Here is a 23,767-nt window from a genome sequence, read left to right as displayed (position 1 = left end):
TGCTGGAATCAGCAGGACACCAATTATCCGACACCGCTTGCCTCCCCACAGGCCTCCCCCTCCTCTCCCGGGGAGCCCGGACTCCCAGAAACCGCATCGATCTCCCCGCCTGCTGGGCCTTTTTCATCACAGCTCCAAAGGCAGCCAGCACGGGCCGAGGTGCAAAAAGGGAAGGGGAGCAAATGAGCACCTCGGCTAACGGGTTAGCGGCCACGTTTCCCTTTTCAGAGTTACCACGGCAATCGCACGCGGGTCACGGGCACTTCTTCTCAGTTAAATAAGAGGCAGGCAGGTGGACAACCCTGCTGAGACACCGGCTTCCACAGTGTAGGTGCACGCCATGGTCCAGACCAGGCCAGTGCTGACTGCTGCTGGCAGCTCCACAGGGCAGCACGTGATTGGCTGAAGCATCACTCAGAGGAAGGGATTAGGCCAGTAGAGTTGCCCTTGTCTTGTGGCGCACCAGCCACATCCCTGATTTACCACAGCCTCCTACACTGCAGTAATGAGACAGGCCTAGCGCAAATGCTTATTCCAAAACACGATGACCCAAATTTTACAACAAAGGCACAACTTGTGTGATGTCACAGGTGTATTACAGGTATGTTTGTGCCAGGGATTAAGCTGTGGTAATGACACAGGTGTACTTATGTCTGTGTTGAACCTCCAGTGATGTTACAGGCGAAATATTGTCAGTGTTCAGCCTAGAGTGATGTCTTCAGTTGCACTGCGTCAACGAGTCTTCAATTATGTCGCAGGCGGTGATGGTGCTGCTGTACGGAACATGTTCTGCTACTTATTTCACCACAGGGTGTGTGTGTGTGTGCATGTCTGCGTCTGCATGTATGTTTCATATGATTGCAATCTGCCTATACTATAGGCCCTATATTATAATGACACTCACTCCGGTACACAAGCCTTCCCTCTGTGTCCTCTTCCAGTGTGCAAATTACTCTGAATGATTGACAAGTAGCTCAAGGCAGCTTTGCTTTGTTAAGCCTCGGCTCTGTCATGCGCACTAACACACGCACTAGTGCCATTTCCTATCAGTCATCTGTCAGACTATTGGCTGAACCTACAATGGAGTTCGCCTCCGCCATTCTGACAGACTGGAAGGTTTGGCATCGCTAGCTGAGTTCTTAATAACCAGCGTGGATCCCCCTGATGGGATGAATTCATAATCAAGGTGAATGTGGCCTTCTGTAATACCAGGGATATTCAGCTGAAGGTGAACTAGTGCTGGTACTGGCAACCCTACCCATTCAATAAAATGCAGGCTTTAACAGGCTGTGAGCAAATCCTCTTCCTTATATAGAGACTCAGAGATCTCAGGAAATGGGCATCAGGAAATACTCTCAGAACAAATAAATCACTGTGCAGGACTAGGGTAGGCTTGACTGATCATATTATGTTGTGCATAGAGCACGCATGTATTTGAACATGCATGCACACATAAACACAAAAAAGCTGACACAGAAATACAAACGCACTTGTATCCAAATCCAGCATGGCATTTGGAAATACACAGATCATGCGTTATATACAGATTTTGTTTCTTCCAAAAGTGGCTCTGAGGCACAGTACCTTCAAGCACAAATATGTGCGTGTCCATGTAAACAAACACACACAAACTGCGCAAATCTGCCACCGTAGTTACAATGATCCATCCCTGACTTTCTGACTGCTACAAAAAAAAATCATCAAGTGTTAGCAACTCTGAAGTCAGTAGTGTTTTGCTACCTGCAACAGTGACTTGCTAGCTAGCAACATTCCAACCTAGACCAGGTTGAACAACCCTATGGTTTACCCAACTTCTAATCCATGACCACTTTGGTTTTATATCCAAATACAGATAAAGATAAATCATTTTGTCAGTTGAACAGATGGAATCACTGGACACCCCTTACCCACACACACGCACGCGCACGCGCACCGCACACACACACACACACACACACACGCACATCATACCCTATCTAGAAAAGGAATGGAGTGATGTCATGATGCAGCAAAGCATTCTGGACAGGGTCCAGACATCGAGCCGAGAATGTGATGAATAAATAAATAAATAAATAACTCAGGCTGCACTCTGCCCATTTATCAGCCCTGTCAACCACGGCACATTGGGACAGCCAATCACTGTGGAGCACGCTGAATAAAAATGCATTCACGTTCACACGTACAGTCTGGAGTACAGGCGCTCCTGTGTCTCTGACAGCTCCCATTGGTCAAAATCTGCTCTGCTCCATTCATAAATCTGCACTCCAAGTACCCTCTCCTTACACTGCTTTTACCAGTAACCTCACATACTGCACCTACGCTTTACCTCCCTGCTGTTAAGACCTATAAATACATTCACTGTGTCTACAGTTTGGCACCAGTGGCAAACTTATGTTGCTATTCTATACTCCCCTCCCTTCTCATTAACATTAATGGGGTTATAATCTTTATAATATACCATAATTCAGACCAGATCCACTAAAACACTCTGCACCTGAAACTGGCACTGAAAATGTAGCTCAGAAAACAATTAGCACAATGTGCCAAAAAGCTCATTTATAAAATTTAAAGCATTACAAAAATAAATCAATTTTACTCAGTGCAATTCAATAATTTATTTTTACATAGACACCGTCACAAAGTCACTTTAAAGAAGCACCTTTACCGTTGATCTTGATTAAGATAAAACATTAATTACATGTTTTTAAAGAAAAATCTTGCTTGGACTTGCTAGGCTGCAGCACACAATATTTGGCAGTGATTAGAAAGTTACCGCACGTTAATTAAAATGTAGTGAATCGCTCCCCCCCTCTCTCTCTCGCTCTCCCGCTCCCTCCCCCTCCCTCTCTGCAGGTCAGCTGAATTATACATGTGCTGCAGGGCTGAAAGGGAAATGTGAGACCTACAGCACACGGTGTGCTCCCTCAATGTGGAACCCAGCCAACTTCAGGAGATGGAGTCTGTGCCCAGAATATACTGCACGCAACTGCGCCACTCTACATCTGATGATGATGGTGAAAATAATAACACTGATAACAGCATCTTCACCATCACCATCGTTACCATTGCGGATGGCCTGTAACTCAGGAGTCTGCTGCACAGCCTCACGGTGGTCTGGGAGGTGCTGTACGCCCTACATCAGGAGGGACAGGAGAATACGGCAGTGAAGATCAACGGACGGCAGCGTTCGGCACACGTGCTTGAAGACTGGAACACATTAACACCCGTAAGCTCTATACTCTATGTGTAACCACGTAGAATCTATGTGAACTCTATGTGTAACCGCGCAGAATCAAAACAGGGGATAGACAAGCCCCCCTCCCACTTAACCAGAGCCTGAGTAAGTCTTTCTCTGCTCAGCTCTGTCACTATCTATATCACTGACAGTAATTATTGGACTAGCATTTCTATCTGCCCCAGGCATTAATGATGATAAGTCTGGCCATGATTTAGGTCTGTGCAGAGCTATGCACATAGCAGCCATGGGCAGAGACAGGGACAGACAAGCAATGCAGTATTGAATGAGACCCTTCGCTGTATTACATAAATATGAAGCACGGATTCCTGGTATTCCTTGAGTATACACACAGCTACCCTGTGTGTATACTCAAAACACACTAGATTCATATATAGGACTTGTTCTCTGTTCTAATGTCTGCACACAGCCATGGTAGGAAGGTGGGAAAACCAGCAAAATCACAAACCATCATCTCACAGCTGCTGTAAAACATAGTTATTTTTTTGCAGACCACCTGTGTTGAATCTCGCTCCATCTGCTCACATTTGTACACTAAATAATAAACAAGTTTAACTATCATGGAATGTGTGTCTCATTTTATTTAAAACCTAAGTACTTTTTTAAGAAAAAATAATTTTCAGTGTGGCGGTGCGTGTACTCTACTTCCACCTACAGTCTCAGTGTGGTATTTAACCATAACCAAACTCCTGCACAGTAGGTGGCGATGATACACTTTTCGGGCTGTGCAATATAGTGTTACACATCATGTAAGAAGAAGAGTGAGCTGTCGCGTACAGTGTGTGCTTCCGGGACAACGTCGTAATGTTTATGAAAAATGGCTTCTCTTGATAGAGTTAAAGTACTGGTTTTGGGTGATTCAGGTCAGTGATCTTTCAATTTGCTTTTATTTTAATATGAATATGAAGTCATGTTTGGCGTTGTGCATCGTGTAGTTAAAATACCATGCATATCACGTGTGGTTCCTTAACTTCAACTAAGTTAGCCAACTTCAGCCAAATTACCAAGCAATGTAGTTATGGAGACCACTAATTTTGCCTGCCTCTTCACTTGTTAAGGCGAAGCATGGCCTTATCTAGCTAGCTAGTTTTACATATAATTCTACGTGGAGCTCAGTGTAGACTTATAGTCTTTATTTTTAGTAAAGTTAGTGCAACCGTCCTCGGCTATACCAAAGTTAGCTAATGTTCCAAAAAAAATAAAAATAATAATTTAAAATATACTTAATATATAAAATATTAACAATAATTATAACCACCTAGCTGTTAGCCGCATTCTTTTTGACAATCAGCTGACAAACTACGTTAACGAGCTAGGTCGAATATAACATTTTCTGCTAGTTGTAACTGTCCAAGCTAACAACTGAATGAGACGGTGCATTTTCATCTTACAGGTGTTGGGAAGTCGTCTCTTGTGCATTTGTTGTGTCAAAATCAAGTTCTGGGCAACCCATCCTGGACAGTGGGTTGCTCAGTTGATGTGCGGGTAAGGGATGCCCTCAATTTCCTAGCTAATTGAACAGTATGCTAATTCTTGTTTTGATTCGTGTACGGGTGATATTGTTACATGTTCGTGTAAACTCATATTCCGAATGGTTTTGAAAATGATACGAATCCCTGCTTACTCAGTTTACCAGTTTACCTACCAACCGATAACTTCGGACAACTAAGTATAATCACGTAAACTGGCTCATGAAAATACCTGGAGTTTACACACAATCACTGTTTGACAGGTCCATGACTACAAAGAGGGAACTCCAGATGAGAAGACATTCTACATTGAATTATGGGATGTTGGAGGATCCGTGGGCTGCGCCAGCAGTGTGAAAAGCACCCGATCAGTTTTCTACAGCTCTGTCAATGGTAAAGAGCAATAACCATAAGGATGAACACACTAATGCAGTCAGTGTAATCAGATTTCCTTTACAACTTCATATTTGTGTTATTTTGTTTTTCCAGGCATTGTATTAGTCCATGACCTAACAAACAAGAAATCCTCTCAGAATCTGTACCGCTGGTCATTAGAGGCCTTAAATAAAGATTCGTCACCCACAGGAGTTCTTGTCACAAATGGGTATGTCTCTGACTGACAACACAAATATTTGAATTTACGTGACATGTTTTATCAGCAAGCCAGATCTGTTCTTCAAAATCTCACGGCTGCTTTGCCATTTCCTCCCACACGGTCCCCAGTGACTACGACAGAGAGCAGTTCGCTGAAAACTCCCTCCCCTTGCTTGTGATCGGGACCAAGTTTGACCAGATCCCGGAGAACAAGCGCAATGACGTGCTGAAGAGAACTGCCTTCCTGTCCGAAGACTTCAATGCAGAGGAGATAAACCTGGTGCGTTCTTTTGGTTACACCTGATCATTTTTTCTGGATAAACACAATGCTTTCCCACTTAAACCTGACCACTACTCCTGGTTACTCCTGATACTATATCTCGGTTAAACCATTTTTTTCCTCCTGGTTAAACCTGGTTCTTCCTCTTATTTAAAGGTGCTAACTCTAGGTTAAACCTGACTGGATTTCCCATGTCCCTGCACCAGTAACCTTGGGGTCAGAGATAGAATGCATAATCCTTAGACACAAGATTTTGTCATCTGCCAGCGATTATAATGTGAATATAATATGGACACCCATTCATCGGAGAGCAGATGTGGGCAGTAGACCACACTTCAGTATACCAGTCTCCTGCACCAGAGGGGTATACTGTATGAAAAAATGACTGTTTAATTAACTTTCCACTGATAGTCACAGTCCCTGCATCCGTTATAGTGCACATTCTAATACTTAAATTTCCAAATGCGTTTTAGAGGGTTTGTTTTTCTTCCCCTCTTCCAGGACTGCACAAACCCACGATACTTTGCTGCAGGCTCATCAAACGCTGTGAAGTTGAGCAGATTCTTTGACAAGGTGAGATTCACTGACTCGCTACTGCCATCCCGGTTAAAATACACCACCTGTAAAAAAAGTCCTGAATATACAGACACACATGTTCGCTGTCCTTGGAGTACATGTGATTGTATGCGAGTAAGGACAGACAGTACATCATCCTGAAGCCTGGTACTGCTCTAGTATTTCTGATACATGGTGTTGACACTTGTGATGGCCAATGGTCTGCTGCTGGTTTTCTTTCAGGTCATAGAGAAGAGATACTTCACTAAAGATCCAAATCAGGTGAGCCACCTTCATTGTTGCTATTAAGTTTCCAGTTTACAGCTGAAGTCCAAGTTTAGATTTAACAGCATGCAAGGAGGGAATTGTGAATGGATGTCTCCTCTCCACAGATGACTGGCTTCTCAGACAGGAAGCGCTTCAACTTCAAGAGCCTGCACTACGACTGAGCGACATGCCAGGGGCGGACTGTCCACCTTCCCCAAAGGAGCAACCAAGATAGGGAAACACTGTCAGGAAACAGACTGAAACACGGAAGCTGGCTCAGCTAGCAGACTGACCAATGAAGACTCCAATCCTGTATGCACCACAGACGCACTCTAATTGGATACTAACCCCCTTTCCCCTCAGTGCCAACGAGACGCTGTCACTCCGTACAAATGTCTGGAATCACTGTGAGAAAGGAGCTTTTGTACAGTGTGAATGCAGCACTGGGGAATGGGGGGGGGCACGGGTTAGTGGCATTTCTGCTGAACTCTGCTGCTGATTGGTGGAGGCCCTGCTTGGGTGTGAAGGGAAGTAATAGCACCACGTGGGGTTACATCATACCCAGACCAGTGGCTTTAACCAATCAAATTGCCTTTTAAGAGAACCTCAAACCTGGTAAGGATGAGGAGTTATGTTTCCGTAAACCCCCTAATGGGTGGAGATGCAAAGAGCCATCAATTACTGACTTTAATTCAATCAAAACACGTTTGTCTACACCAAATAATTCACAGTGAGTGGTGAGTTTAATGCTTCAGGTGAATCCCTATAACGTTTAAACTTGCAGTCTGTGTGGAATGTGTTAACGGGCCAGAGCCCTTTGAACCCAGTGGCCTTTCTGACTCTCTCAGGGGAGAAAATGAATGTATGGGTAATGGTTTTGCAAACGCAGCCATTTCTGTTGAGTTTCTTCTTTCATTCGTCATCCTCAGTCGGGTCTCTTTATGGGCATTAAGCTAAACCACGGCCTTGGTTTTCCAAGCATTGCACTATATCGGATGCGTACTCTTAAGTCCAGGATATTATACATGTAGGTCTAGATCTGACCTATACATATACAGGTCTATACATCTGATAAGAGGTGGCTTTATACTGTTTACTATGTTTAATCAAAGTAAAACTTGAATGGAGAGCTGTAAATGAGCCAGCACTGTCTTTACTATTGTGATTAATGGGGTTGATTTGCTGGTATGTTTGTATTAAAGATTTATAAATAAATCAGTTTATTGTTGCATTGACTTGTGCTAAAATGGCTGTGACATTATGCTGCTCTTATGTTGAGTACACAGATATGCACCTCCAAATGCATAAGAGCAGTATAACAAGTACAGTATAGCAAGCATACATTATCTTCACATTTAATAAAGCTTCAATTCAGCACAGTACTGTTCCCACATTGATAAGCAGGTTTAAAGGTAATCATGACCAAAGTACTCTTGCTATGAATGGTAGAAACTGGTAGAAATGGCAGTTGAATGTGCAGACTTGTGTACTAGTACAAAACGTGTGGTTTACAATATTAAAAATTTACAAATACGTTGGCATGAAATTAACTCCACAGATAAGACTAATAGAAGTCAGAAGTTTTCAATATCTTTGAAACTCTGTACCCCTCAGCTTCACTGAAGCTATTGACCACACAGCACATCAGATCACCTGCTGTGTCCAGTCTGAGGCCTCCAGGAACATGCTAGCAACAGATCCTCATTGGTTAAGAGCTGCAGTAGGAGGAGAAATGCCACTCAGGGGGGATCATGATTGGCTGCTGGCCCTACGCGTCGGCCTTCTTCCTGGATTTATGGAAGGGCTGGTGGAGCACGTCGTGCAACCTTCGAGCCTGCAGGAGAGACGCAACCAACAAGTGCACAGAAATGTAACAACGCAACAAGACATCGATCAACACAGCAAAACACAGTCACTCTCAATCACTTGTTTATACAGAGACATGCCCGCCACTCTTATAGCTCCAGGGCTTTTCCTGCTTAGAGTTCAGTAGGATTTGGTGCCACCTCCACAAAAATATGATTGATGTCTGCACAAAAGATTATAAATGCAAGCCTTGCACTCAGAGGATTTTCAGCATTTGTGATTGCAATAGCAGCATTACTCCTGCGCTGTATCGTAATCAGCACAATGCACTAGGAAAGGTGCAAATGAAGAAAACAAAGCTACAGCACTGTATGCATGGAGTGCATGATCAGATGAAGCTCTGAGTTCAGACGGGTCCGAAAGATTTCCTGAATTACATCCTATCCGTTTAAAGTTATCAAATTTGCAGATATGGCCAGTAGAATCTTTTTTATTTTTTTTATTTTAAAGAGAGTTTGTGAGAAGAGCAGGTGAAAAACAGAACAGTCATCATCTGATCATTACTGAAAATTTAAAAGTATAATTCACATTAATAGCAATATGTGGTAAATCTGATCACAACTAAAGTACTGCCTCTGTCCCATTTTGAGCCAGGAAAAACCCTGAGCTTTTATTCTCCACTGAGCATTTTTTTTCTTTAATTCACATAGAACCCCCTTGTACACCTGACTGTTCACAGAAGCAATACCATGGCCCCCCTGGGATTTGAACCAGCAAACCTTAATTTACAAACCCCGTTCCCTAACCACCATACTACACAGTCACTCACTGACCTTCAGTGGTCCCAGGCCGGGACACAGCTCAAGCTCCTCTTTAGAGGCGTTCATGATCCCTTCTATGGTCTGTTCAGAACAAGCAAAAACATGTTTCTCACTGAAAATCACCATATTTCTGCAGAAAAATGTAAAGAGTCTGTATCAGAGAGCCGTTATAAATATGATGGTTAAAAACAATCCTTCCAGAAAATAAAGTCTTACAGAAAACGTGGACAGAAGGGTCATGGCATCTGTCTTGTTGACGGACTTGATTGTGGTCAGACAGTCGGTCACCTGAGTGAGTTGAGCAAAGTTGAGAATCAATGGATGGGTTTACTTCACCTGGAGTAGAGTTAAACTAGTGAAACCCGTTGAGTAAAACCCGCTCTTTTTGCTTGAGTCCGTGTTCCAGGTTTTACTCAGCACAGTTATCCAGCTAACTGCTTTGTGATACGGGGCCCAGGCCTCCCCAGGTGACAATGGATTAGATGGTAAATGACAAGCAGGGGGAGTGTTTTCTCTCCATTCCTGTCTGTCTCTCGGTCTGTTCCTCTGCAGTCCGTACCTTGGACAGGAAGTCCTTCTCCACCTGTTCCTTCAGCAGGTCAGCGGGCTTCTTCTCGTAGGACTTGTAGGTCTCCAGGTAACGCCCCGCCTCCTCGGGGCTTATGGGTACACCACAGAATGTTATTAGAACAAGGGAGTGAGTCAGCCTAACAGCAGTGACCCATCCTTAACTCACTGAAAGAGATAAACACCATCTCCCCCTACCTCCAGGCCAGGATGAGGGTGCAGTCGGCCATGATGCAGATGCGGGCCAGCTCTTTCAGGGCGTGGTGGGGGTCTTTCTGAAGCGGGGGACAGAGATGGGGGTGGGGTGGGAGTCAATACACAGACAGAAATGCCTGAAACACTGAAACAGATTAATGGAATGGAACAATCAATAAGTCAATACCTGTTTAAGTACAGCGGCATTTACAAACAACCCACACAGCACTCCGTGTTCACAGTCACAGTTACAAACCTCAATGAAACGCTATCAAAATCAAACAAATCAAAACCGCTGTTGTTTACTGAGGATAAAAATGCTACTTCGATTACAGGAAACGACAGGAAAAGGAAGCAGGAATCTCCTCGGTCTGCTCTTACCACATCCACCTGCAGCAGAAGGATCCTCAGCATGAAGGTCTGGCCCACCTGTTTGAGCCGGTCATGGATGTAATTGGGGTTCAGGTTGTGGTACCTCAGACTGCAGGCACAGGGGGAAACAGAAACAGGGTATCACACACTCACATAAGTACCGGTCTTCAGGGCCTAAAGACATTTCTGATGAAAAATGTGCAAGCAATGTCGCAAATACAACTGAAAGCTATAACCTAAGAAAGGTTTTATTTGTCATGAAGAATATATTTCAACTGATGACAAAAAGAATAAACACATCAGAGAGAACAGGGAATCAGTTTGCAACAAAAATAATTCCCATAAATTCTGTAATATTTCATTTAAATTTGTGGAAACTATTTCCTTGGAAAATCTCATATTTTGAAAATTCCCAGAATTGAGCCATGCTATGAAGGATGCACACATACGGTCAGCCATTATCCAATGGCAGGAGGGAAAGTCACTGATCCACACAGACCTGAGGAACAGGGCGCAGGTCGTCTGTCCCAGGATGTAATCTGGCACCACCTCACCAAACTCCCACGGCACGCTCCTCACAAACTTCAGGATGGGGTTTCCTCTCTGAAGACCACAGTACAGCATGCGCTTACACTTTTCAACCTTTAACCCTTCAACCAGTCCTTCTCAGGTGTCCATAGAAGGTCTGACTCTGAACCCACATATGAATCCCTACTTTCTGTACTGTGATACCATCTCTATCCATTACCCTCTGTGCTCCTTCTCTGATTAAATGGAGAAAAATACCGTGTAAAATAGGCACTGGTTCTCCTGCAGTATTCTGAGCCTTGTACGGTGTAGTCACTGGCTCCCTGATGTACTTATGTGTGGCCTGTAGGGTTTTAAAGTGTCTGCCTCTCCTTTCGAGCTGTATGTCCTGTAGGGTGAACAATAGAGTAACTCTGTCACTGGCTCACAGGTGAGAGCATCAGAGGAGTGCAGGCACTTCCACAGTACCTCAAAAGGCACAGCCGGCAATTTGAAGCTTGGGAGAAAAATGGCTTTACTTCACCATTTTGGCAGCTTCCAGTCACTCTTACCTGTCTGGGGCTAACGATAATGCTGTTTCCTGTGCCAAGCATCTTGGGGACGCTGCTGGGGGCAGTCTCTGACCTATGACCTCCTCGCTCCTCCTGTCCCTGTAAGGCCCCCTCCAGAGGGGCCTGGGGCTCTGCCTCGGCAGCCTTCCCCTGGGGCTTTGCTGGCTCTGTGGAACCCAAGGGGTCTCCTGAGCTCCCCCCTCTGGAGTCTGGCTCCCCGTGTTCCTCTCTGGCAACCTGTCCCCCCACTCCTGCCCCCGGTGCGCCTCCTCTCTCAGGGAGACCGGTGGCTTGCGGCGGCACCTGCCGCTTGCTCTGGACAATAAACTGTGCATAGGACAGCGGTTGGCCAGCGGACGGCGCTGTGGGCTCATTGGACACGCACACCGATGGGTTTCCTACGCTGTTTTCAGAAGAGGGTTTAAACAAGGGCTTCACCTGTCCAAAGTGACAAAGTAAAAATGAACGTTAGTACAAATGGTGCATGAACATATAGGAAGCCTTACTGCCCATTACCTAAAAGCCTGAAATTCATCCGACCACAAACACACAAAGGACTTTAAGTTAAAACATATTTCACTGTACTACACAATCCGTTATATTTGATCTTCATGTGAATTAAGCTCACAGATTGTTTTGCGTAACGACTTCAAGATGCCGTTGAATTAACCGCACGGCTCAAGAATCCATTTAGTCTAACAAATAGCCCATCATAACATGACCATGGGTCACCGCTCTGGTTCTGGACAGACCTAGTTATGGACTGGTTTTCACCTTAACGTTTGCAACCAGTTAAATAAAGATCAAATTTATTAAGCACTAAAACACAACCTGCAAGACTGGAGCTACAGACACCCTAATGTAGAGCTTATACCTACAGCAGGGTGTCTCCTAGAGAGTTATAATCATTGTGTGAGGCAGGCTAAAGTTGTCTAGCAAAATACGTTAATGATGCCATATTTTGAGAACATAGCTACGTTCTCAAAATAGGTAGCTAACGTTACTTCATTCATATCCGTTGGGTATGTCAGGTTATGCACTCGATAAGCAGACACATTTCTATCCTTTTCGCTTAAGCTAGCTAGATAATACAGCCATTTGTCCATCCATTGCGGAGGTCAGCAGCTGTCTTTAATGTTGTGTTCTAATTATCAAGCTACACTATTCTCAGCCATACTTTCATTCATTTTGTCATTATTACACCGTCCGACACACCGACAAAGTTAATAAAACACTAGATTACAAACCGGAGTTCTTTCTTTTGTGAAAACTGAATTGTCCAAATTGATATTAAACTTCTTTTTCTTCTCCATACTAACGTTATGTGCAAATAATTCAGTATAACCAGTCAAACCGTGAAACCAAACCGATTTGTTTTGGCTTCAGAAAATATGCCGCCATGTAAAAAACACTCCCCTTACCTTTTTCTTATTCGACGTTGTCCATTGCCGTTCGTAACTTGCATGAAAGGTGTATTACTGCCACCTAGTGTGCTGGAGTGTGGAGCAGATTAGGCCAGTAATAAGATCTGATCCAAACCGGTTTCTAATAGATATTGCAGTACGGCCCTATAATTCCTACTTGAACCTTCCCCCTCACCCAAAATGTCTCTAATATCACCAACCATACCACCGCCTTCCAATATCCTGTTAAATAACATAATTATTTAATTGACAAATTTGCCACATACCATTATTACATCCTGAACAGTCTCTGGTACCATACACATCTCACCCATCTATGTGTCTCCCCATCAACCGCAAAGTGGAATTCAAACAGTGTGCCTCAACCTTATCCTGGCCAATACCAATACTCCTCTTTCCTATTTTTCCCCTTAACCTGCTTTTCCCTAACGGAGGTCTGCAGTTTGTATAGCCATCTGCCATCTTTGCCATTATTCCACTGTTCCTGCCACTCTTCCCTGACAGCTGTCCTGATAATTGCTTTTGTGTTCGTTCTGCCTAATGGGACCTTTCCATCAATCAGTTCCTTCTTTAGTGGCCTTTTTTACTAATTTGTCTGCTACTTCATTTCCCCCAACACCCACGTGTCGGCACCCAACAAAACTGTACTGTAATGCCCATTCTGTGAAGTCTGAATAACAACATATACATTTCTAGTAGCAGATCTCTCCACAATCCAGCACAGTAGGTGAATTGTGCATGCATCTCAAAGCCTGTTATAACAGCCATCATCGCAGCCATATTCACGGAGACTTGATCTGACAATCAATTATATGGCCTGATATCAAACTCTGGGGTATACACCCCTGCTCCTCCCCTGCCACTGTCTGGATCCTTAGATCCATCTGTGAACATCTTAACAAATTAATAGCACTTACTATCAATATACCTCTACCTAGTCACATCCTCCCCCTCACCCCATTTTCTCCTGCTTTCAATCAAATCCATATCTACTCTTGGTTTTAGAAAGAAATCATGGAGGTAAATTTACAGGCACTATCTCTCTCACACCAGGTCCATATTTAGCCACATTCAACCACCAATTGTCCACCCAAATGCTTTTTGTTTGCCTACTCTCCTCTTTCAATGTTCCCCAGTTGCTATGACCACAGGATGTCCTTCTGAACTCCCTCTCAACATTGCTCAATATGGTAGCTCAAGTTTACCCGCCTTAATTAATGATTAGTGAAATCAAATATATATGTGTCCAGTGGAGGGCACTCATACTCTTTCATAGAGATAAACTCCTCAACACGGTATATCACCACATGAATTAGACAAATGACGATGACTTAAATCTCCCATAAGATTTCACCCATATGGAGTGATGTCAGAAGAAGGCTCAGTAGTTTCTTACTGCTTCATAAAACCAATTTATCTACATGGGGCATAATTGTACTGGTACAAGTGCGTGGTCTATGAGTTTAATACGTGGCAATTTTCATCTAGCTGCGTGGTGATTATACCATGACATTACTGACTATGGTATTGGAAATATCTATGGTATTGGAAACTTTTTGATAATACAGAAGTAGGCAGATATTCCTAATCTGTTTGGTGTTTTTTTTCTTTTTTGTCACAATTGTCTTACTTTTTAAATCATGAAATTAGAGGATTCAGCTGGTTGCTGATATAAACACACTATGCAGTCGCACAGGGCCACAACCATCCATGACCGCAGATTTCAAGTTAGAATATCTATATATATATATATTTTTTTTTTTCATAAGACATTTTAATTTTATAGCATTATTTATGTTAATGTGACCCTGTTGATGTGTCCCTGTTGCATAATCCACTCACTGATCAGAACCCCACATTCCTGCAACACTGTTTAGAAGCTCCAGGATGACAGTGCCCTGCCGGTCAAACAACGTTTTTGTTTTCAAATGAAAATAAAATGTGTGAACACAAAGGGATAGCTTCAAGACATGATTACAGGGCCAAGCAGACGCAAATGCCCTGGTGTATACAGAATAAGAGACTACAAATTGCTGACATATTTCGTTAATTATGTTCACGGTTTAATGGACTGAAATGTTCCCTGTTTGAAAACATGAAATTAAACATGTTCCTTAAGGGCATTCAAGCCTGGGAATAAACTAAGCACACAACACTGCACCAGCAAGCAGGCTGCTCTGAGACTGCATCCAGGGCAAAATAACAGCTTACTGAGGAATTCATAAAAGCATTAAAAATATTTAAAGTAAAAAAATACCATGGACCCATATTTGCCATGTATAAGTGTGGCCTATAATAACCAGAGTTGCTTTGTGACATTTAAAATCTGAATAATGTATGGCTTTCAAAAAAATGGTTGCTGTTGAATTTTTGTTTTACATTACATTATATTTATTCGGCAGACGCTTTTATCCAAAGTGATGCGTAATAAGTGCATGCTGAAGGTCACTGGACAACTACAAAACACAGTGTCCAATAAGGTACGTGCAATACTCATTATGTAACAGTTATCCATAGCCATGAACATCAAGTCCAGTTCAGAGAGTAAGCATAGGCTAGGTCAGAAAGTTATGAAAGTGAAACTAGAATGAGGCGTGACGAGATATGATAGAGCTACAATGTCAAGATAACGATATACAAGTATAAGTGCCAGGTGAAAACACAAGTGTAACATGAAAGTGCTAGTATATTAAGATAGAAAGATATACGTGATAAAAGCAATACTATATTGAGAGTTAATCCAGGTAGTCTTCAGACCTGCAATCTTCTCACAGACTGGTTAAAGGGCTACCCAAATTTCAAGGATTCAATGGAGAAGTTGAGTTTTATTTTGAAACAATTTAAATATTTTACGTATCACAGCCAAAGAAATTCAAATAACTGCATTCACAATATGTATACTAAACACTGAAATGAAAGACTGAATTGTTTGTACAATATATGCAGTCAGCTGCAATTTGTGTCCAACAAGGTGGAACCAACAAATGTAAATTGGAAATTGACTGGGGATTTTTAATACTGTTGGAAATTGCATTTCGATCAAAGGCTAAAGCACCACCAAGTGTCTGAAAAGCCACATATTGGATGTTTGGCATAGGCCCCTGCTTGCCTGAGTTTTGGGAAATCACTGATGGAGATGGAGTGCACAACAAGAAGTAGGCCCCTTTAGAAAAGACAGAATGCAAACAATAAGAACAAGAAATAGGGGTTTTGCTTATTAGAGGATGGATTCAGAGGTTTGAACATGCAGCTCTGGAATCCAGCCAGAGGTTCCCTTTTCAACGCTGGTCTCTTTTACAGCAACGGACACATGCGGCTGATTATGGATCACCCTGATAATCTGATCTGTGTCATAATCACTAGCACTGTGACCATGGGCTGGAACCTTTGTGACTTTTTGACCCCGTAAATGGAGAGAGTGGTCAGTTTGAGTCGCAGCTCAAGTTCAGAGGTCACGCCCAAATCTGCCTCAGAACACGGACCCGTTTTCCCCGTTCCTTTGCCGGACAGCTGGACCCCTGGGTGGACATCGGGGCGGCAGTAAGGAGATCGGGTCAGAGTTCTGCACTGCTGACCCATAACGCCTCAGGTTCACGTCCCAGGTGGGAGCTAACAGCATGACAGAACCAGCACTGTACCTCTCTGAGACAGACTTTGCATCACCAACACTGTGAGGCTGAGAGATACAGTACTGCACTTAACCGACACTGTGAGGCTATGAGGGCTACAGTACTTCACTTAATCGACACTGTGAGGCTATGAGGGATACAGTACTTCACTTAACCAACACTGTGAGGCTATGAGACCAATCATTGTCACATTTGGCCTCACACTCTTTTTATTTTATTTTATTTGAACTGCCAGTTAATCCATAATACTGTATCTTTTTTAGTTAAGTCTTTCTTCTGGATTTATATTTTAATTAAATGCAGGTCTTCCAAAATATTGCACTAGACAGGTGGTACGCTGTAGTAAGCACTGCTACCAATGGAGCCAGTCATGCTCATAGTCCTTGTTTGCTATAATTGCCAGCTCATATTAATAATAATAATAATAACAATAATAATAATAATCACCACCATCATTGTCATCATCATCATCATGGATTACATTTTTATATAATGCCTTCTCACAATCACAAGGCTCTTTATAGTGAAGAGCGGGAACTCAGAAACCCACTTCAACCACCAACAATGTGTATCCTCACGTGGGTGATGCACAGCAGCCATTTTGAGCCAGAAGACTGTGAGAGAGGGAGGATGTCCCTGAATCGCTTAATACTTGGAGAGGATTAGCTTGTGCTGTGTTAACATTGCCTTTATCCTTATTGGTGGTCCTCGGTGTGTGAGTGTGGCTCTGTCCATGGCTGTGGGATCGAGGGGGTCTAAGGGGGGTCATGGGGTACCCCAGGTGGGGCATGGGCAGGGGGGCGTGTCTGGGTCTGTAAATGCCTGGGCACTCAGGCTTAACCCCCTCCTCTCTGCACCCCCCAGCGTGAGCAGGCCCTGTCCCAGATGGGGAGCGATGCTGGGGCGTCCCACTAGGGTCCCTCAAATGAGGGGTGCGTGTGCAGGCCACCATTCCCCACTCTACTGGGACATGTTGCCCATACAGGGGCAAACAGGATTAGTCACAGAGCTTAGCTTTTGGCTGGGACTTCATATGGTGCCATGCTACACTGCCACTGCTCAAAGGGCACTGAGTGATAAAGGAAATCACTAACATCGTCCAATCACACTGTCATTTCCTGACTGCCCCGCCTCCTTTGTTTTAAAACACTGCCCCTAAACTCCCTCACCCACGCTCAATACGCTGTTTTAGTTCAGGGCAAAAACACACTGCCAAAAATGTATGAATTTATAAAATAGTATTTTTTTAAAAACACGTTTTGAAAACATTCAAATACATATGCAAATGTAGCCACAAATAAATATGCAGAATAAAATAAATCTTAAAATTAAACGCTGATGTCCTTGGAGTAGTGCAAGCTTACTGTCAGTGCAGAACATTTCTTCTTTCTTAGACATAACAGCTGCAAGTCATCATTCTTGTATTTAGGTCCTAAATACAAGAATGGTTAGGTCAGTGCAAGTGACTGCTGTAGCATTGGATTCCTCCTTTCTGTGCAACTACATTTTTAAAGAAATAACAGCTGGAGCCAAGTGGCTGTTTTTAGTTCCCATTACACACTGTGATAGCAGCAAAATTCTGCTGAAATGAAGATGAGTGACATGAATTCAATAAGAAATGGTTATTTGCATAACTATGAAATATAAGATGTCAAACATACTCTCTCAAAAGTGTATGTCTGAGAAAGGATGAAAGGATATGACCAAAGGATGAGTGTAAGGTGGATGAGTGTAAGATGGAGAAAAGGAGAAACGTAATTCATTTCCATGTGCTCATGGTTCTAATATCCTATGTCTTGACAGCAAATTCATTAGAAATTTGCAATGATTCATTTTTTGTTCAATAGCGCCTCCTGTGGTGGAGCAGGTGCCCACAGTCTTTGCATCACCTGTACGGTGTTTGTGTGCAGTGACAGCTCAGCCTGCGGATCAGAGGCAAGTACGTAGCATTGGCCGAGGTGATGGGACGGCCCAACAGGATGGGAGCATTCAAAAAACCGGGTTTAATGTCTGCCCCAACGCTTCCAAAAACAAATAGCTTTGGTCCAGAGGACTACTAGAGGTTATGAAAAGCGTATGTTACTGGTTTGTCTACTGTGTTTTTACTGTGCTTTCTAATATATAAGATGATACATTGTCTACAGTATGTGTAGTAGACTATCCTGAGAGAGGCCAGAGTTCAGACCAGGGACTTTATTTACTTCCTCCCCATATGCGCCACTCTCTGGAGGGGGCTTTGTGTCGCTCGCATCCCCCTTCTCTCTCAGTCCAGGGGCTAGGCAAACAAGACCTCAGGGCCCAGCCAATTTGTTCGAACAAATCTGTGGATTTGGAGCGAGCGCGGCGCTCAGTGGAACAAGCGCTAAGTGTTTGTGTGCCAAGCTTTTCTCCCCTCGCGAGCTGCCGGCTCTCCCCAAGTCCAGCCCTCCACTCCGCGCTTTTGTTCGACTCGCCGTGCAAAAAAACTTGAACCTGGTGTTGGGACCTGGACCAGAGGGACGTTAGCGGGATTTTCTCCTTCTCTCTCTCGCCCTCTCTATCTTTATTCTCTATCTCTCCACACACAATCACATAATGGGGGTGTCTCATTGTCGGAATAATACAAAATGCACTGAAAAATGCAATTCATTCACTTACTTTTATATTTTCTTTCCGTCTAATTTTCCCAGCTCGGAGCTGAATTGATTCCGGGGTGGCCCCACAATAGGCCAAGACCCCAGTGTATTAGTATAAGTGCCTCAGACAATCTGAGGCCGGGCTGGGCCGGGCGCGGAGCGGGCCTCCCTGGCATGCTGATCAGAGGATTAGGCCGGGCCGCAGCGTCGGGTCAAGTGCGCAGCAGAAAGGGGAAAGGCATGCGGGCGAAAGACGAGGCGCCGCTGGCCAACGACACATTTTCTGATTTCCCAACCACTTGTCCCGATTTTCAGGAACAACGCCGCCGCATGTCGAGGGCTGGATCGCCGTCTGCTTTAGCCGCTTTTACACATTTTCATTGTGGGTCTGCTGAAAAGAGAGGTCTCTGGTCCAGTTCAGATTAAATACTTCAGCTTCACTGACAGGACAGGACAGGACTGGACTGGTCAGGTAGGTTGGGGTTATTCAATGTTCTTCATCACTTTTAACATGAGTTTCATTTCCTTGACTTTATTATTCTAATTTATTTCTCGTGACCTAAAAAATACTGCTGTTGCATTTTATATGTAAATATGTCAAAACTTTACTTGACAATACTTTTCTGAAAAATTGATTGTTAGCTGTTCCACTATTTTATCACACTTAAAGCAGCATCTCTGGAGAAGCAGGTGCTCATACAGTGTATGATGTGGTTGTCAGGAAAATATGTCCTCTTTTGCTAATCTTTTTTTTTCACCTTTACAAAGCTCAATATACAATTTAATTCATGTACAGCCATTACATCTGATTTCATCTGTATACCCCGCCCCCCAGCACACACACACATGCACACACACACAGTTCTTTAGTGTAGTGAGCCGAAGCAGCTGGTCAGTGTGAGAGGCTGAAAACAGTGTGGGTGAGGTGGTGGAGGTGTGGTCGGTGAGAGTGAGGGTTTGGTAGAGAGGGGCTCTGGGTGAGGTGGTTCTGGGTGGAGAGTGAGGGGTTGGGTAGAGAGGGGGTTCTGGGTGGAGGGTGTGGTTCTGGGTGGAGAGTGAGGTTTTGGTAGAGAGTGGGTTTCTGGGTGGCGGGTGGGGTCCTGGGTGGAGAGTGAGGTGTTGGGTAGAGAGTGGGACTCTGTGTGGAGGGTGGGATTCTGGGTGGAGAGTGAGGTGTTGGGTCGAGAGTGGGATTCTGGGTAGAGGGTGGGATTCTGGTGGAGGTAGGTGTGGGTGAGAGTGGGTTTGGGTGAGAGGGTGTGTTTGGTGAGGTGGGTTCTGGGTGAGAGTGGTGTTGGGTAGAGAATGGGGTGTTGGGTAGCGAGTGGGTTTCTGGCAGGAAGTATGGCTATCTGGTAAGACTGTGTATCCCCTCAACCTGAGTGCCGGCACAGGGAGGGGCCTATGCTGTGACCCCAACCACCCTAGTGCCCCGTAGAGCATGGTGTTAGCGGCATGGGGCCACGTAGAGGCTTGTGTTGGAGGGGCGGAGGGCGTTACAGGGCATTGGCTGATAATACGGCTCCTCCCATCCGCATGCAGACGCCGGACGAGCGACACACAGAATCAGGCCCAATATGTGAGCAAGGTGGCTGGGAGCAGCAGGCAGGAGAAGGCAGAACAAGGGCACAATATGGAGCTTAATTCACAACAGAGCCCCTCTTTTAAAGCAGAGAGAAGCCCAGCAATTAGCCCCAGAGAAAGGGACAGGCACAGAAAGAAACAGAAAGGGGAATGGAGTTTGTGAATTTGCGCTGTTAAATGGTGCCTGTCATTAGCATATGGCTGTGTAGGTTCGGTTATTCATCCCATGCTGAATGCGTGTTGCCTCACTACCATGACTTCCCTTCTTCCTTCGTTCTCCACCCTTCCTTTTCAGCCATAATCCCCCCTTACCTCCCTCCCTCTCTCCCCTTCCCCTTTTTAATTTCTTTTACATTTCTTTTCTGTTCCTTTTGGCCTTTTCCTGCCACATGGTTGAAAAGAGATGGTGAGTTTGGGGTACCACAACTCCCCTGAATCTCTTACTCTCCCAGTTTTGTGCCTTTGGGAATATTACGCTGTCCACAGCATGGCCCAACTAGGCTCACATCACAGATAATATCACAACTCACATCACAGCTGACATCACAACTCACATCATAACTGTTACCACAACTCACATAACAGCTGATATCACAACTCACATCATAACTGTTACCACAACTCACATAACAGCTGATATCACAACAGCCGATATCACAACTCACATCACAACTGATATCACAACAGCTGATATCACAACTCACATCACAGTTGATATCACAGCTTGTATCACAGCTGATATTCAGGAATGGATGTGTGGATTCTATTTGTCCCAATGCATCATGATAGACCAGTATTTTCTCCTCCAGAATCTCTGGTTCTGGCTCAGTGTGGATCACAGAGTTGATGCCTATAAACCCAGATATCCAGCCAAGCATTGGACAGATAAAGGTTTGTGCGCGATAATGGTAAACAACACATGCACACTGTAGGAACAGCAGACCACCGGCAATGAGGAGAAAACATACATACTATCCCTATGCACTGTACACACGTTCAATTAAGCATTGTTCCTCCGGGGATCAAAGCAGAACACAATTATAAAAAATAATATTCCCTATAATACAGAAAAAAGATTGCCATGCTTTCATGTGATCTTGGGTGTCTCTCAGGGCCCAGATATTGTGCCGAAAAAGAACCAATGAAAGCCTGAGTCAAGAGACCCCAGAAGATCAGAGCAGTGGTACAGTTGCCCCCTGGGAAGTGTCACATGTCCCTGCCTGTGTTGGCTGAGAGGCAAGGTAAGGTCACGGGAAGGCCTTAATGCTGAAGAGGAACTTTGCCCCACCTCTGCGCCCACATGTCCACACCGAGTGGTCAGTCTGGGGGTCAAAGTTCACATCTATCTGTGGCTTAAAGAGGCACCCCCATCTGTCAGGGTGACTGTGGCTGAAGGTCAGGGTCAAGCCAGCCGGCCAATGGGTGAAGGTGTGTCACTCAGTCCTGGCTGGCATCCCAAAACACTTACCACCTTTCAGCCCCCCCCCCCCCCCTCCCAACCCTCTGACCCTGTAATCAAATCATTTGAGTCTGTTTCTGCTGAAGTGATGGGGTAGACTTTGAGCTACTTTAGGTGTGTGTGACATTGAGTAAAACTGGTTACAGTTAATAAATGAAGAAAATGGCCTCATGAAAACCTCTTGAGCATTTTATTGAATCCCCTTCCATTTAAGGAGGTATATCATAAGCCCTTAAATGTCCCTGACCAGAGACTAAATCATGCAGTCAGCCACAGCTCTTTCCCAAATGTATTATTTTAGGCATAAACCTGATATATGAAAAATTATTTCATACAAAGGTAAACATTTCAGAGGTGATGAAGTTACCTAAATTTCATACTGATATCTGCACGTGTTTTTTTTATATTATTTCAGTTACTTTAAACTTTTAACACTAAAACCTTTTCTTTGCTTTTCAGTGAATATGCATTCTGGTTAAGCGGTCTCCTGGGGGTTGTATACTCATAACGGCATGTCAAAACAGTCAGCGTCTAAACATCCTCACCATTGCCATGACGCTCATTCAAGCCTGGCTCTGGCCTGCATTTCTAAGATTGCATTCTTGACCGTGCAGTGAGAGTAGTAATGTACTTGGCCCCCTTTTGTTTTTTGTTTTGTTTTTTGTACATAACTTCTAAACTGTGGCTGCGCAGGCCACCTGCTGCAGGGAGCGGGCGAGAGGGGAGTGGCGCGGGGCGTCTTGGCCCGTACCCCGCGCGCTCTGCCCTTTTCTCCCGGCCTCAGGCCCCGGGGTGCCTCTGAATATGCCAGTCAGGGAAAACAAAACCCGCGCTGACATTCGCACAATGACACTCAGCCCCGATTCTTTTAGCTTCCTCCTCTCCATCACTTCTGCCGAGGTAAAGTGAACCTGTGCTCCTGTCGGCGGATTTGCACGTGCTCACATTGTTCGGCTAACAGGAAGCTCTCAGATGTTCTGTGCAGCTGTTGGTCACTCTCCCCTTTTGGCTAAAGCAGAGATTCTGTGGAAATGCGTATTACATATTTTCACGAACAGAACATTTAATTTTGAACCTTCATAAAAGTGTAACTTCTACAATACATTTGTAAATGTTAAATGTTAATTAATGTTCTTATGTATCTTTCATGTGATTGGATTTTGATGTTGATTTGAAGTTTCAATTGTAATTTTCTACCCGTGCTACACCCTCACTTCGCCCTCTCTCTTTAATTCTAAAAAACTACTCTCTCCTTCATTCTAAAACTACTCTCCTTCACTGTAAAACTACACTCTCTCCTACACTCTAAAACTACTCTCCTTCACTGTAAAACTACACTCTCTCCTTCATTCTGAAACTACTCTCTCTCTCCCCTTCACTCTAAAACTACACTCTTTCCTTCAATCTAAAACTATTCTCTCTCCTTTAATCTAAAACTATCCTCTCTCCTTCAATGTAAAACTACTCTCTCTCTTCACTCTAAAACTATACTTTCCTTCACTCTAAAACTACTCTCTCCTTCACTCTAAAACTACTCTCTCTCCCCGTCACTCTAAAACTACACTGTCCCCTTCACTCAACTACTCTCTCTCCTTCACTCTAAAACTATTCTCTTCATCATTACTTCTTTCAAAACTTCTCCTTTCTTTTCTTTCGTTTTACTTTCCTTCCTTCTACTTCTTTCTACTTTCTCCTTGTCTATTCCCATCTTCCCTTTCTTCCATTCCTCTCTTCTCTGTCTCCTCTTCTCTAATTTCCTTCACTCCAGCACTCATCTTCTTGCTCTCTCATCCAC

General features: G+C 44.1%; 2 protein-coding genes across 3 annotated transcripts in view; one reads left to right on the top strand and one right to left on the bottom strand.

Annotated features, from left to right (window-relative positions):
* Positions 1–3,974: 3,974 nt before the first annotated feature.
* LOC135240677 (rab-like protein 3) lies at positions 3,975–7,636 on the top strand. The gene is made up of 8 exons (XM_064310500.1): positions 3,975–4,119; positions 4,650–4,741; positions 4,989–5,118; positions 5,215–5,329; positions 5,449–5,599; positions 6,101–6,172; positions 6,398–6,436; positions 6,547–7,636. Exons 1-8 carry the CDS (start codon positions 4,074–4,076, stop codon positions 6,601–6,603), a joined length of 702 nt encoding a protein of 233 aa, XP_064166570.1. The 5' UTR covers positions 3,975–4,073; the 3' UTR covers positions 6,604–7,636.
* Positions 7,637–7,760: 124 nt separating this feature from the next.
* The window catches only part of ercc1 (excision repair cross-complementation group 1), a 32,210-nt gene continuing 16,203 nt past the window's right edge, over positions 7,761–23,767 (bottom strand). Inside the window, exons 1-9 of one of the 2 annotated variants that reach the window (XM_064310499.1) lie at positions 12,509–12,690; positions 11,262–11,699; positions 10,682–10,785; positions 10,192–10,291; positions 9,814–9,890; positions 9,608–9,707; positions 9,265–9,336; positions 9,061–9,129; positions 7,761–8,255 (exon numbers count right to left, since the gene is read on the bottom strand). In XM_064310499.1, the coding sequence (XP_064166569.1) occupies positions 8,190–8,255; positions 9,061–9,129; positions 9,265–9,336; positions 9,608–9,707; positions 9,814–9,890; positions 10,192–10,291; positions 10,682–10,785; positions 11,262–11,699; positions 12,509–12,574 (1,092 nt within the window). In that variant the 5' untranslated portion in view covers positions 12,575–12,690 and the 3' untranslated portion in view covers positions 7,761–8,189. Of the gene's footprint in view, positions 8,256–9,060; positions 9,130–9,264; positions 9,337–9,607; positions 9,708–9,813; positions 9,891–10,191; positions 10,292–10,681; positions 10,786–11,261; positions 11,700–12,508; positions 12,691–23,767 lie in introns of those variants that run through there. The other variant, XM_064310498.1, reaches the window with a different exon arrangement.

Source organism: Anguilla rostrata, chromosome 15 (assembly GCF_018555375.3).
Source record: "Anguilla rostrata isolate EN2019 chromosome 15, ASM1855537v3, whole genome shotgun sequence".
Lineage (NCBI taxonomy): Eukaryota > Metazoa > Chordata > Actinopteri > Anguilliformes > Anguillidae > Anguilla > Anguilla rostrata.
The sequence above is the reverse complement of the archived record's forward strand: the minus strand, read 5'-3'. Positions and strand labels throughout refer to the sequence as shown.

Bases quoted from the DNA above. Each gene is read 5' to 3' on its own strand.
- LOC135240677 (XM_064310500.1), top strand. From the start codon at position 4,074: ATGGCTTCTCTTGATAGAGTTAAAGTACTGGTTTTGGGTGATTCAG. The intron at 5,119-5,214 runs GTAAAGAGCAAT...TTGTTTTTCCAG, and splicing joins TTTCTACAGCTCTGTCAATG to GCATTGTATTAGTCCATGAC. The intron at 5,600-6,100 runs GTGCGTTCTTTT...CCCCTCTTCCAG, and splicing joins ATGCAGAGGAGATAAACCTG to GACTGCACAAACCCACGATA.